The sequence below is a fragment of the Betta splendens genome, chromosome 3, assembly GCF_900634795.4.
Source record: "Betta splendens chromosome 3, fBetSpl5.4, whole genome shotgun sequence".
Lineage (NCBI taxonomy): Eukaryota > Metazoa > Chordata > Actinopteri > Anabantiformes > Osphronemidae > Betta > Betta splendens.
This window is the reverse complement of record NC_040883.2, coordinates 17,101,771-17,114,065: the sequence shown is the minus strand read 5'-3', so window position 1 is coordinate 17,114,065 and position 12,295 is coordinate 17,101,771. Positions and strand designations below refer to the sequence as shown.

The window sequence follows — 12,295 nt, the reverse complement described above, 5'->3', positions numbered from 1 at the left end:
AGTTACCAGGGAACTAGGGGATGAAGGGGATCTGGTGAAGGGTGGTGGGTGGAGCCAGGAGGCGGTCAGATCCGAAGGAGAGGTGGTGGGTACTCACTTCGCTGGAGTCCTCCTGCTGGTTGATGACGGTCAGCGCGTCCTCGGACGCCTGCCTCTTGGCCTCCGCCAGCGCCCGCTCCATCTTTGTGCGTTCGGCCGAGATCATCTCGTGAGCCTTCCTCTCGGCGTCCGACACGGCCTTCTGCAGCTCCGACATGGCCTGTCGCTTCACCTCGTTCACCGCCTCCTCTGAGGGAGAGAGAGAGAGAGAGGAGAGAGAGGGGGGGGGGGGGTTATTGCTTATGACCATCATCACTGCCTGCGCTGACATCCTTTATTCAGGCTTTTTAAGCTGCCATCTTGTTGTGTCTCAGCGAACAGATGTACATCATCCAAGATTTAAACTTTCTGCCAGAAAAAAGGAAACGGCCAGACTTCAATAATTAAATCCAACGTGCCCAACCACAGTAATTCTCCACGCGAACAACAGCCGATGTGTCTCCAAAGTTTATGTCTATGCTCAGCATCCTGGGATTCCCTTTTTGCACCGGTGTTGGGTTGTCATGAGAACAATTCAAACTGCACTTGTTGGTGGTTACCGTAAGCGAGTGAATGATTTTCTGTATCCAGAGTTGCCTGTGATGTGGATTCTGTCATGGGGCCTCTCTTCCAGCACTAAGTGTGAGTGAGGAGGCTGCTCTTACACAAGCAGGTGTGTCTAAAACAGGAGCTTCCTGCAGTAACAGGCAGGCGTAATCACGTTTTATATTATTGGTCTCTGTGCACAAAAATGCCCATCATCTCTGGTCTTTGTTCACTTATTCCAAAGTAGTGTTAGGAAAAGGAAGCAGAGGAAGAGGACTCCCATGCTCGTATGCAGAGAAGTCTGTCAAATTCCATCAACGTACAGTCCCACTCAAACATCCCATCTCTGCGTTCATTACATTTGTACATTTTTTCTTATACCGTCTTCCTCTTATTCTCTCCCTTGCAACACACTATCTGCACTATCCCAAGCTTCTCAATTATCTGGCCTAATGCATGCACCACTAAGATTAGTTGGCAAATTTAATTAATTCTTATCAAGGAGACTGCATAGCAGATGCTGGGGCAATTAGCACCTAATCGAAAACACGGGGGCACCAATATTAACGTTTTAATTCCGCTGGGATTTGGCAAGTCTCTGAGATGTGTTATTTCTGTCTGCGCTTTCACACTTCAGATGTTATTTTTCAAACGCACTGCAGTCTCTGAACCTGAACCAGACCAAAGAATACGTGTCTGGCTTTAATTAAAAGCTGCTGCAGCTACGCTGGGCAGGGGCGCCCCCCCACACAGACACACACACACACACACACACACACACACACACACACACACACACACACACACACACACACACACACACACACACAGAGGTGAGGTGTTGGGACTGAGCCGTTTTACTCACCCTGCTTGTTTTGGAGGTGCTTTAGTGCTGGGGAGAGCGGGATGCTCGTGGTACCTGTATGAAAAACAACTGCTATTAAAAGGGCTTTCTTTTCTCGGCTGGTGAAAATGCAGCACGGTATTTTGCCAACAGCAGCAGCATCTTTCCTCCGCGGGGCATTGGAGTATGCCTGCGACATAATAGTGCTGGGACTGAGGTGGAGCAAAGGCTGAGCCAGACGACTCCTGGGATGGGCTCTAGCTGACATGCAGGGTACAGGAAGGGCCCGTGCAGTGCAACACTCCCACCTGCTGAGTTGGAAATCATCAACCGTGGTGGAGATTGGCTCAGTCTGTGTGTCTAAATGTCTGTGTTTGACCTCCACTTTAGTTTGGTTTACTATGAGCTCCAAGACTAACAAAGTAGTCATAGAACCTATGTGTTTGTCGTAGCTGCGCTGCTGTGGCCTGCTTTGCTCTGTGTGACTGCATTTCCACCGAAGCTTTAACTGCAGTGGCCTCATAGCAGTGAAGGATGGAGGGCATTTAGCACTAATGGCCTTCAAGCCTATGGATCTACGCTGCATGGCTGTGGGGCTTCTGCTCAGTCTGTCCTAGTAGCCAGAAAGGAAGGCTGATGGTGTTTGTGTGTCTGGTCAGTGTGAGGGAGCTCAATCATCAGGATAATGGAAACGAGAGGACTCTTACCGGCTTTCCTCCAGATTTCTTCTGGGAGGTATCCCGAGGGCGGCCGGTGTAAGAAGTCTCGGTGGATCTCTGGAAGACACGCACACGGCGTCAGTCACGCACGCGCACACGTGCAGAGACGGGCCGCTCATGCAATTCACAATGTGATCTGCGGAATCTTTGGAAGCAGTGCAAACTGTGTGGAAACATCCGTAAACAAGCTGTTGTGAACTTTTCAAATATTTCCAAGAAGGAATAGGAAGATGGAGATTAGAAATGAATGCAAATCGCAATTATGAATGAGCACGCTGGCAACTTGAGGGTGCGAACAGCTGGTTTAAAGAGCCAGGATGCTAAAGCTGGATTTGCATCTCAGCATGAGCCAAAATTGGGAAATTTGTTCATGATTCGGATCCCCTGACTGTCTAAATTGATGCGTCGGGACTTTTTCTGCGCGTGACATGAGCCCTACCTTGCTGTGAGTGTTTTGCTTTGCCAAGGCGCACCCTGTGTTGTGGTGTTTGACTACCTGTCTGTCTGCCTGTCTGCCTCTCAGCAGCCGAGGGAGCTCCTACGGGCAGCGACTCGCTGCTGCTGCTGCTGCTGCTAGCTGTGTTGGAGGAGGAGTTGTGAGGAGTAGGAGGAGGTGGAAGAGGAGGAGGAGGAGGAAGGCAGTGCTGTCCGTTGCTCCCACCTTTTTTCATCTCCTCCACGTCGCTGTAACGCCGGATCCAGTGGTTCATCTCCTCCCGGTCGGCCTCCTGGCAGCGGCGGAGCACGGTCAGAGAGCGCCGCGTCTTCTCCACCATGTCCATGATGCAGTTTAGGAGCTGCAATGAGACCAGTAGGTGTGAGTAGATGCATCACCAAAAAAGACTGTAAAATATATAAAGTATGCTAAAGTTACACATGGAGCTGCTGAGCTGCAAGTTTCTGCCTATTCCTTCACTGATCACTGCACCTACTGTCAGAGCATTACTACTATTTTAATGTAACAGCAGTCCACGGTTACAATCCAGCCTCCTGCCCATTTCTTGCCAATCGAGTTCACCTCTTTTCACTCCCTTTTCCCAAAGTGTCAGTTCTTTCTACCCGTCCCGCCTTTGCAGACCTGACCTGGTCTCTGAAATGGACTTGTCATAATTGACAATTCAATCCAAATCGTTATTCCCATTCACCTTTTCCTCTCTCTGTCTCTCCCTCCACTCCCCCCCTTCTGAGTTGGCTATATTTATTTTAGTGAAGTGTTTCTAATTTGGCTGGGGTCCAGGCCTGGCCGGTTCGCTCCATGACTACAGCTCTTGTCTCAGCTGCTCTCCCCAGCTGGAGCTGCTCTCTGCTGAGTCCTGAGCTCCATCTGGGGCCCTGTTTGTGTGTGTGTGTGTCAGTGTGCATGATTTTGCCTTTATGCTGTAGGATTCCAGGAAGCCAGATACGTGTCTGTCTGCTGTTAAATCGCCACCACACACTGACACGGACCTCCGCCGGGTCAGCTGTCCGTCAACTGCTAACTCAGCTGGGACTGTCTCTCAACTGTTGGTGTCCCCGACATGTGTGCGCCATCTTTAGCCCCGCAGCTAACTTTCACCTGCTCATCACCTGGCTTAGCTTTTCTTTATGAACAAGACAAAAGGCTCATGGGAGGCGCTGACACGCACGTTATCGAGGTGCTTCCACTCCTCTGCCCACTCCCGATCTGTGAGGCGGTGGTCGATCACCTCCTCCTGGCGGCTTCCGTGCACGGCTGTAACAGAAGCACAAGGCCAGAGCGCTGTTAAACCCATGTAAACCCGCATGTGAACTGCATTAAAACATCCACACCAGGAGCGACTCGTTGTGCTTTTGGTTGTTCTTTTTGTCCGTGTCATCTGTAGTTAAATTTAAGTAGCATTTTATGGCTGAGACCAATAATTGTCTCTGATTGTCTATGATTGGGAGAAAGCAGAGGTAAAGACATATATGGTTGCCACAGTTGTAGCGCTGGGCATGTGCGGCCGTGTGCTTTATATAGATGCATTGCCAGGAGGATTATCACACTGGACTGACAACTGGCCTTTATTCTCCGCATGCACCCCTCATATACTGTGTACCGCTGTTTACTGAAGGACCATACGACTGTATTGACCTAAGCATGTGATCGCTGTGGTGGCGGCTCCTCTACCTGTCGGCCGGTGTCTGTCTCGGGCATCGCGGTGTTCGTTATGTCTGTAAGCGTCTCTGTATTGGTGTGCCAGGGCCATATCTTCTAAGCGATAGTGCTGGGGTCCTACTTGGGGGCTGGGCGGGTGGGGCAGACCGTTGGGGGGGTGTGTGGGGAGGCCGTTGGGTGGCGGGTGAGCGGGCAGGCCCGTGCTGGGGCTGAAGCGCTGGCTGGGGCTGATGGTGCAGGGCCTCTTGGCTAGATGCTCCGTGTGCAGGCCGTCCCTCTCCGAAGTGTCTTTGGTCCTGTACACGGGGAGAAAACATGAGCTTCAGTGTCAAGACCCTAAATCTGGGTCTGAATTACCACAATAGAGGCGACCTCCATGTGGCCTGCTTCACCCTTCTCTACTTGTTGGTGCCTTTGCTCGACCACAGTGAGTCATGGGAAAACGGTGGGGTGGTTTTGCCCCATGGAATAAGTGATGCCACAAAGTGACTTCCCAGTTTGGGAAAATGTGCCTCAGCGAGACTGAAATGTCCTTCAAATCACACGAAGGGTCGCAAGAAACCACGTGAAGCAAACAGGCGGCTGTGATTCATCTCATGATGTTTATCTACGTCTTTGCGTGTGAGACGGGTCAATAACCCCACGCAGTGCAGACTTCCACTCGTCTGTGAGCTCCTTGTTGTTCAGTTAGTGTTGTTCACTGGGCCCTGCCAAGCTTTTGCACAGCTGTACGCCATATGTACCAAACAAAGCCAAGTCCAACTGTACACCACCTCTCAAGCTCTTAATCTGAATATCCCTCAGCCTACTCTTAGATTGCAAGTACTTCTCCCACTCCCTCCCCATCCAGCTTTCGGGCTTAAGGGGCAATATGGGCCGAACGCTGTGTGTTTGGCAGATGTTTGGAGACACTCATTTGTGTCTGTGTGTTTGAGAGAGAGAGAGAGAGAGAGAGAGAGAGAGAGAGAGAGAGAGAGAGAGAGAGAGAGAGAGAGAGAGAGGCTGTGTTATTCAGCCATCTGGACAGTTTAAATGCGAGTGTTGATATTAATCTGTTTAGCTGGATGGCAATAGCCAGGCATTCGGATGGAAATCTCCCTTTATCATCCCGGGGATCAAAGCCAAATAAATGTTACGTATGCCCTGTGTGGAAAATGTGTTTTCATATTTGCGCATATACTTGTACACGTCCCATCCTCCAGGATCTGATAAACCCGAGGGACAGCTGGCGCACCGTAGGCCCCGCCTCCCCCCAGCACGGGGCCCCGCCCACTGTGTGTAAGCCAGAGGTCACGGGGGCGGAGGTGTGCGGGATTACAGCGGGATCGCACGTTCAACCCTGCTTCGTCTAGAACCACCACCGTCCACCTCCCCGCACCCGGCTCAGGACGCGCTCAGTGTCGCGGTCGGCACGTCACCATCTGGACCCGTCCCCGACATACGGACGGCCGCTGGGCAGTGCAAAGACAGTGCAGCGCAAAGGGGATTAGGAGAGGACAGCGGTGTCCAAAATGGAAGAAAGCAAAATGCCTGTTAATTTCCACGTGTGTCATCTTCGTAGTTGACCGAGTGAAGCTGTGTTGGGGGAGAGGAAGGAACCCCACACACTTGCTTGGAAACTACTAAATCTACTGTACTCTACAAGTGTGCGCCCGTGAAGCCTGTGTGCGTTGGGCTCGCTACCTGTCAGGGGTCCGTCTCTTGCCGTGCTCGTTGATCTCCAGCATGATCTCGGCGGAGGCGTCGAGGGGCGAGCTGGCGTTGGCGTCCAGCAGCAGCTGCTCGTGTTGGGCCAGGTACTGGGCCGGGGTCTGCTTGGCCAGCCTGGCACAGTGCAGCAGCTCCCTCTGCAGCAGGGGCAGGTTCGCCTTTGGTGGTGAGAGGAGCAAGCGGCTGGATTAGCAGTGGCATGAGTGGCCGCAGCGAGGGGACAGGTTTATTGAGCCGGGGGCAAACGGAGAGAGAGAGGAGCTCGCGGTGGAAAGTTAGATAGACGGAGGCAAGAGTGAAATGACGCCAGATTAGCGCGAGGAAAAGAGAAGAAAGTGAGCGATGAGACAGGATGAGATAAGACAGGTCCCTTGACACATTCCTCTGCCATGCGTGTGTCTCTCTCTCTGGGGCGCGTGTGTGTGTGTGTGTGTGTGTGTGTGTGTGTGTGTGTGTGTGTGTGTGTGTGTGTGTGTGTGTGTGTGTGTGTGTGTGTGTGTGTGTGTGCAATAGTGCTGTCAAATAGCTCCCTTAGACCTGTCTGCTTGATATAACACAGCTATAGCTGCAATGTCCCAGATGTGGAGGATCCTCACACGCCAGGAGGTCCCACACTCTTGCACACAGCACTTTCAAGGCAGAGACTCATGCACATCACACAACTGTCCACCGAATCAAGGCAACGGTGAACTTAAACAGGAGAAATGACGTGGACATGAAAACTGTGTCCTAGTGACACAGATATCTTATCTCAAAGACATTTACCTTCAGGAAGGGGATGACAAACGGCCTCAGGGGGAAGTTTGTGGCCTCGTGAAGTTTCGAGTGAAACTCCTCAATCGTGAGCGTAGAGTTCTGTCCGAGACAACAGAGAGGAGCTTAGCGGACGCGCGGCACCTTCGGCCCACAGCGTGTCACTACAGCGGCCACTCACCACCAGCCCCAGCACCAGGCTGCGCACCCGCTCCCCGATCTCGGGCGATATGTCGTTGCCGAACTGCTGCAGCGTGGTCAGGAAGCGCTTCAGCTTGCACAGCTGCCGGGCGCCGCAGGCCGGCGGGAGCTGCTGGTTGGACAGCGACGCCGTGGAGGACATGGCCGGCCCGTTGCTGAAGCCGTTGGGCGTGGACGGAGCACCGTTGAGCGACGTCGGGGAGTGACTGCTCCCATTCAGCACTGCAGGTAAACACACACACACACAGGGAGGAGGACGTGAAGTGGGTCAGCGGCTTTGGAAGGAGCCTGGGGAGCAGCTGACAGATCTGGGGGGCATCGAGGGGACAGGAGCTGTTTTATCCTGGTGATAAATGAGTGTGGTTACAATTTGAAATGTGTGTGTGTGTGTGTGTGTGTGTGTGTGTGTGTGTGTGTGTGTGTGTGTGTGTGTGTGTGTGTGTGTGTGTGTGTGTGTGTGGTTTTGTACTGAGTTTAGTGGTCTCATGGTCTCACCACCCTTGCTCCCCTTCACTCACTCACTCACTCACTCAGTCACTCAGTCACTCACTCGCTCACTCACTCACTCGCCCATTCGCCCACTCACTAGGATACAACTATAAGAGGAACTTGTTAAAGAGGTGCCAAAAATAGTCCTGTGGCCTGTGTTACTTTTATTCCAGTAGCAGGTGTGTAGCCAAATCTGGCCGCGCACATGTTCACCAGCTGAAAGTAGATTTGCAGCTTTAAGGTTTAGAATAGACACAGCGTTCATACACATACATAATCACTCACATACTCTTCTTAATACAGAGACAAACAAACTCACAAATACAGAGGACACACACACACACACACACACACACACACACACACACACACACACACACACACACACACACACACACACACACACACGTATGACCTTTCTCTTGTTTTCATGCTCGTGTATTGGAACCAGATGGCACCAACTGCATGCAGTGTACAAACAGTCTGGCATGCGACAGAAAAGAAGTGGAAATGTCCTGTCTTTTTTAATTATGCCTCATTTTTCCAGGCATGTGTTTGCGCTAGTTGGACCACAACCGCCACGGTGTATCCGTTCTCCTTCTTTTACTATTGCAGGTCCTCTCAGGAATGCTTGTCGGTCTAATCTGCGCTCTAATCCACGTGGTCCCGACAAGCAGTGCTTGTGTCCTGGTTTTAGCGCAGGGGAGAGGTGCAAGGAGAGAGCCACCCGCTGACCGCCGCCGCAGCAGGTGAAACAACATGCAACAGCCCGTCAGTGCTATATAGGGAAGAAAGCGGTGGCCACACACCCGCGTCCCTGCACCCGCGGCCGCACCGTCAGCCGGCGAACGAGGCGAACGCTGCTCGAAGGCGCGTGTCCCAGCGCTGCGCGGCAAAAAGACGCACACATGCTCCCGAAGACTGACGCACACGCACCTGATGAGCGTTACACAGGCGCAGTTCACTTAAAAGAGACTACAGTAGGAGTGTAGTAATTTGTTCACCTAGAAAAAATCTAATGAGTGTTTAGATAATAATTCCTATGGGTCATTATAAAATAAAAGGGTTATTTAAGCTCAGGGTTTGTGATACAGCATTAACGCTAAAGTGGCATCTTCAAGTCAAACAAGACTTGGGAAAAACGCATGCTTACTTGATTTACTGGTGGTAGGCGTGAAGGAAGCGTTGCGATTGGCTGCTTGGCTGACAGCCGGGGGCGGAGGAGGCATAGTGGGTGGGGTGGACCTGGGCTGGGTTTTCACATCCGCAGGTGAATCGGGCATCGTTCCAGCCTTCTGCACTCTGCTATCTGCGATGCGAAGGGATTAAAGGAGACAAAACAGAGACAGAGTGGTCAAAAATAAATAAATAAATAGAAAATAAAAATAAAAAAACACACAAAGTAAAAAAAAACAATATCACGTTTTCACTGTGGAGACGGCTGGTTAAGGAGGAGAGTGCTGACATTTTCACCTGGGAACAATCGATTGCTTCCTTAAACCAGAGCAGAACCAAAACAGATCAATGCAGGGACTGGAAACGCATCCAAACTTGTATTGTGTCTCTCTCTCTGGCTGGAGATTCATGGGCCTGGGAGACGTACAGTAACACCTGCTCACCCGTTCAGCTGCTGCTAACTGAGCTCCCTGCTTCTCTCCCCTCTCTCCCCTTCACACATGCACACTTCATGGAGCTCTGACATCCCAATCAGTGCCCCTCCACTGTAACCTCCAACCCCACACACGCACACACACACACACGCACGCACGCACGCACGCACGCACGCACACACACACACACAAACACACACACACACGCACACACGCACGCACGCACGCACACACGCACACACACACACGCGCGCGCACGCACGCACGCACGCACGCACGCACGCACGCACGCACACACACACACACACACACACACACACACACACACACACACACACACACACACACACACACACGCACGCTCTCTCCCGCCTGTCCTCCCTCATCTCCTACTTCAGACAGCCTGCGTGACAGCTAGTGACAAGTGCAGCTGGATCTGCTGCTGTCCATCACTGCCGACTGGCTTTCAGCACACCTCTGTCCTGCTACCAGAGGCTCCGCTGTCCTCTGCCAGACACCCTGCCAGGACCAAACAAGGCAAGGCTTGGCTCCGTAGCACGGAGGGACTAGATGGAACGGCGGGACGCGGGGAGAATAGTCCACACAGGGCGGATGGGAGGAATGCGACCGTGCATTCTGCACTGCCTGCTTGTCATGTGCTGAACAGCATCCACTGAGTCCTAATATACTCTATATGTGCAGCGTACTGTAAACACGGGTATCGGCTCTGTCATTCGGTGACCTATGGGTCCATGCTCTGTCTGTCAGCGCAGCTGCTGGAACCATATCCCTCTGCAATAAAAACTGAGCTGAGAGGTGTGATGACTTTCACAGCCTGTGAGAAGATAACTTTTTAGTATGTGTACATGTGTAATAGCAGAGAGGGCAATGAATTTATGCGCTATGCATAAAAAATTATGAATCAGGACCTTTCGCGGTTCAGAGCACACACTGAACCTTCGTACTTGGACTCTGCTCTCCTTCTTGCTTTTACTTCGGCCTCTTACAGTCTGTGTTAATGAGAGAAGAAATATTAACCTTTGCTCATTTTTTACAAACATAAAATTGAGCAATTTCACACCTTTTCAAATTTCAAATATCTAAACAAAATCAGAGGCCACTGCTTCCACTAAACATCCACCAAATAAAAGAAGCAAACACTACCAACGGCACTTTTGAAGCAATTCATCCAGAATCCTGCTCCGGTCCTCATACGTGTTTACTTTGATGTGAAATCCTGTTTACAGCTGCAGACTAAAAGTACCGTAGTCACCAACGAACATATTAAATCACCGAGGCCTCGGCTGGCTCCGCTCGCTCGTTGGCATTAGCCTATTTCTGAGAGCTCCTGTCGAAGCGCTCAACAGCTGGTGTCTGTATTTAAAGAGTGTCACTCTGGAGTGTGCTGTATGAGGACCATTGACACAGTGATCCTCGTGAACACGAGGGGCACTCCACTGTTTGCCCCATGCCAGACGCTCTGAGCATAAACACACAAGGTTGTGGATGGAGGTAGACGCGTTCGGGCCGGTATAAATAGATGCGAGCGTTCTCGGCGCACAAACAAGCTCTCGGTGCCGCTCGCTCGGTGGGAGGAGCGCTTCCTGTGGGTTGGCAGCCATATGTCTCAGTAAAGCTCGGCTTTGATCAGGTTTTTCTGTGCAAATGTATGGAGAGAAGAGAAGGGGGGGGGGCTGTCTGTCTGCTCCCACCGTGGGATTATGGACAGCTGTTTAATCTGACCAGCTACAGGAACAGGGCACACACATACTGTACACTCCATACTCTGGATTTGACTTTTAATACATTAGGAGGTCTGCTAGGTCTGCAGGCCCATCTGTGGCCATCTGTGCTCCCATTGTGTTCTGCGCTGAAGGACAAAACATTCCAGCCTGATGGAGAAAAAGAAGGAGGTGGTGCAGCAGGTAGCAGGCGAGCAGGTCCGTCCACCGGCCGCTCGCTCCGTTTCCCTCTACAGGATCTGATCTGAGTTTCTGAGCGGCGGCCACTTTGTGATGTGCACAGGATACAGGATGCTGGTCTGAGAATAAAGCAACACAATGCAGCCATTACGGGGCTCCGTGCCGCTGTCGGCGATACCCTGGCTCTCTGCACCGCCGGACTGTATGACGGCGCGTTTGACGTAACCAGAGCTAAAGGATTGCTCACCGCTCTCAAGAAACAGGCCGGGATCTAAAAGCGCTCCCGTCTCCGCTCTTCGCTCGTGCCGTGATGAAACAAAATGAAAAAAATTAAAACAGTTCCCGGAGACGCACACAAAAAGAAAGGGGGTGACGTGAAATGCTGCACGATGCTCCGTCTGTCCGCCTTCAAGCAGAGAGACATGGGAGCGAGCGCCATTCGGATGCTGGTAGCGCAGTTTGGTGTCACACGGACGTGCGCCTGTGTGTTTCTACTGCATGTGCTTGTGTGTTGGAAACCCAGCTGCATCTGATTAACATCAGCTAACCGCTGCACAACAGTCCCCTTCAGTCCCCTCCGTCTACTCCATCTTGCCTGCTCCTCAGAGACCCTTGTCAGTGACCACATAGCCCTAAAACTCTCTCTCTCTCTCTCTCTCTCTCGCTCGCCCGCTGTCTCCTGCTTCTTGCATCCCTCCCTCCCACTGTAATTCCCCCAGTCTCCAGGAATGCTGTTGTTTTTAATTTCTCCCAGCTGCTCTGGCTGGCTGCCCAACCGCCTGCCTTCCCACATCTGTTCCCCATCAGGCCGCTGAGGAGTCCACGCAAACAGCGCCTGAGCCCCTGGCCCGCAGCCCCCCACCAGGCCTTCATATCAAAACATATGGATTGTAAGCCTCCGCTGTGGACCTCAGACGCAGCCATCCACCACCTCCACTGTCATCCTCCCAGTGCAATGGGAAAGCACTGCTGAAGCCAGTGACCTGGGGTGTGCAGCCGCCGAGGACCTGCTTGTTCTGCATCGTTATCAGTGTGAAGTCTGAAACGTGATGCTAACAAGACAGGAGTGTGTGTGTGTGTGTGTGTGTGTGTGTGTGTGTGTGTGTGTGTGTGTGTGTGTGTGTGTGTGTGTGTGTGTGTGTGTGTGTGTGTGTGTGTGCGTGTGATTTCCAGGTCGGAGCTGTGTACTGTACACAAACGCACACGTGCATCTCTGCTCGCCAGTTTGCAGAACGCGTACGCGCTCACGCTGCGGACACAAACACACATTTCCCCTTTTGTTACTCGACAATCTCTGCGATAGTACA

The 12,295-nt window shown here is 52.0% G+C and overlaps 1 protein-coding gene across 4 annotated transcripts in view; it reads right to left on the bottom strand.

Moving 5' to 3' along the window:
- cbfa2t3 (CBFA2/RUNX1 partner transcriptional co-repressor 3) overlaps window positions 1-12,295 on the bottom strand; it is a 32,045-nt gene that overhangs the window by 5,775 nt on the left and 13,975 nt on the right. For 2 of the 4 annotated variants that reach the window (XM_029144360.3, XM_055507537.1), the window contains exons 2-11: window positions 8,610-8,765; window positions 6,948-7,189; window positions 6,779-6,868; window positions 5,987-6,171; window positions 4,316-4,599; window positions 3,813-3,898; window positions 2,684-2,984; window positions 2,176-2,244; window positions 1,490-1,543; window positions 98-288 (exon numbers count right to left, since the gene is read on the bottom strand). In XM_029144360.3, coding sequence (XP_029000193.1) covers window positions 98-288; window positions 1,490-1,543; window positions 2,176-2,244; window positions 2,684-2,984; window positions 3,813-3,898; window positions 4,316-4,599; window positions 5,987-6,171; window positions 6,779-6,868; window positions 6,948-7,189; window positions 8,610-8,765 — 1,658 coding nt within the window. The remainder of the gene's footprint in view (window positions 1-97; window positions 289-1,489; window positions 1,544-2,175; window positions 2,245-2,683; window positions 2,985-3,812; window positions 3,899-4,315; window positions 4,600-5,986; window positions 6,172-6,778; window positions 6,869-6,947; window positions 7,190-8,609; window positions 8,766-12,295) is intronic. The other 2 variants (XM_055507535.1, XM_055507536.1) reach the window with 2 other exon arrangements.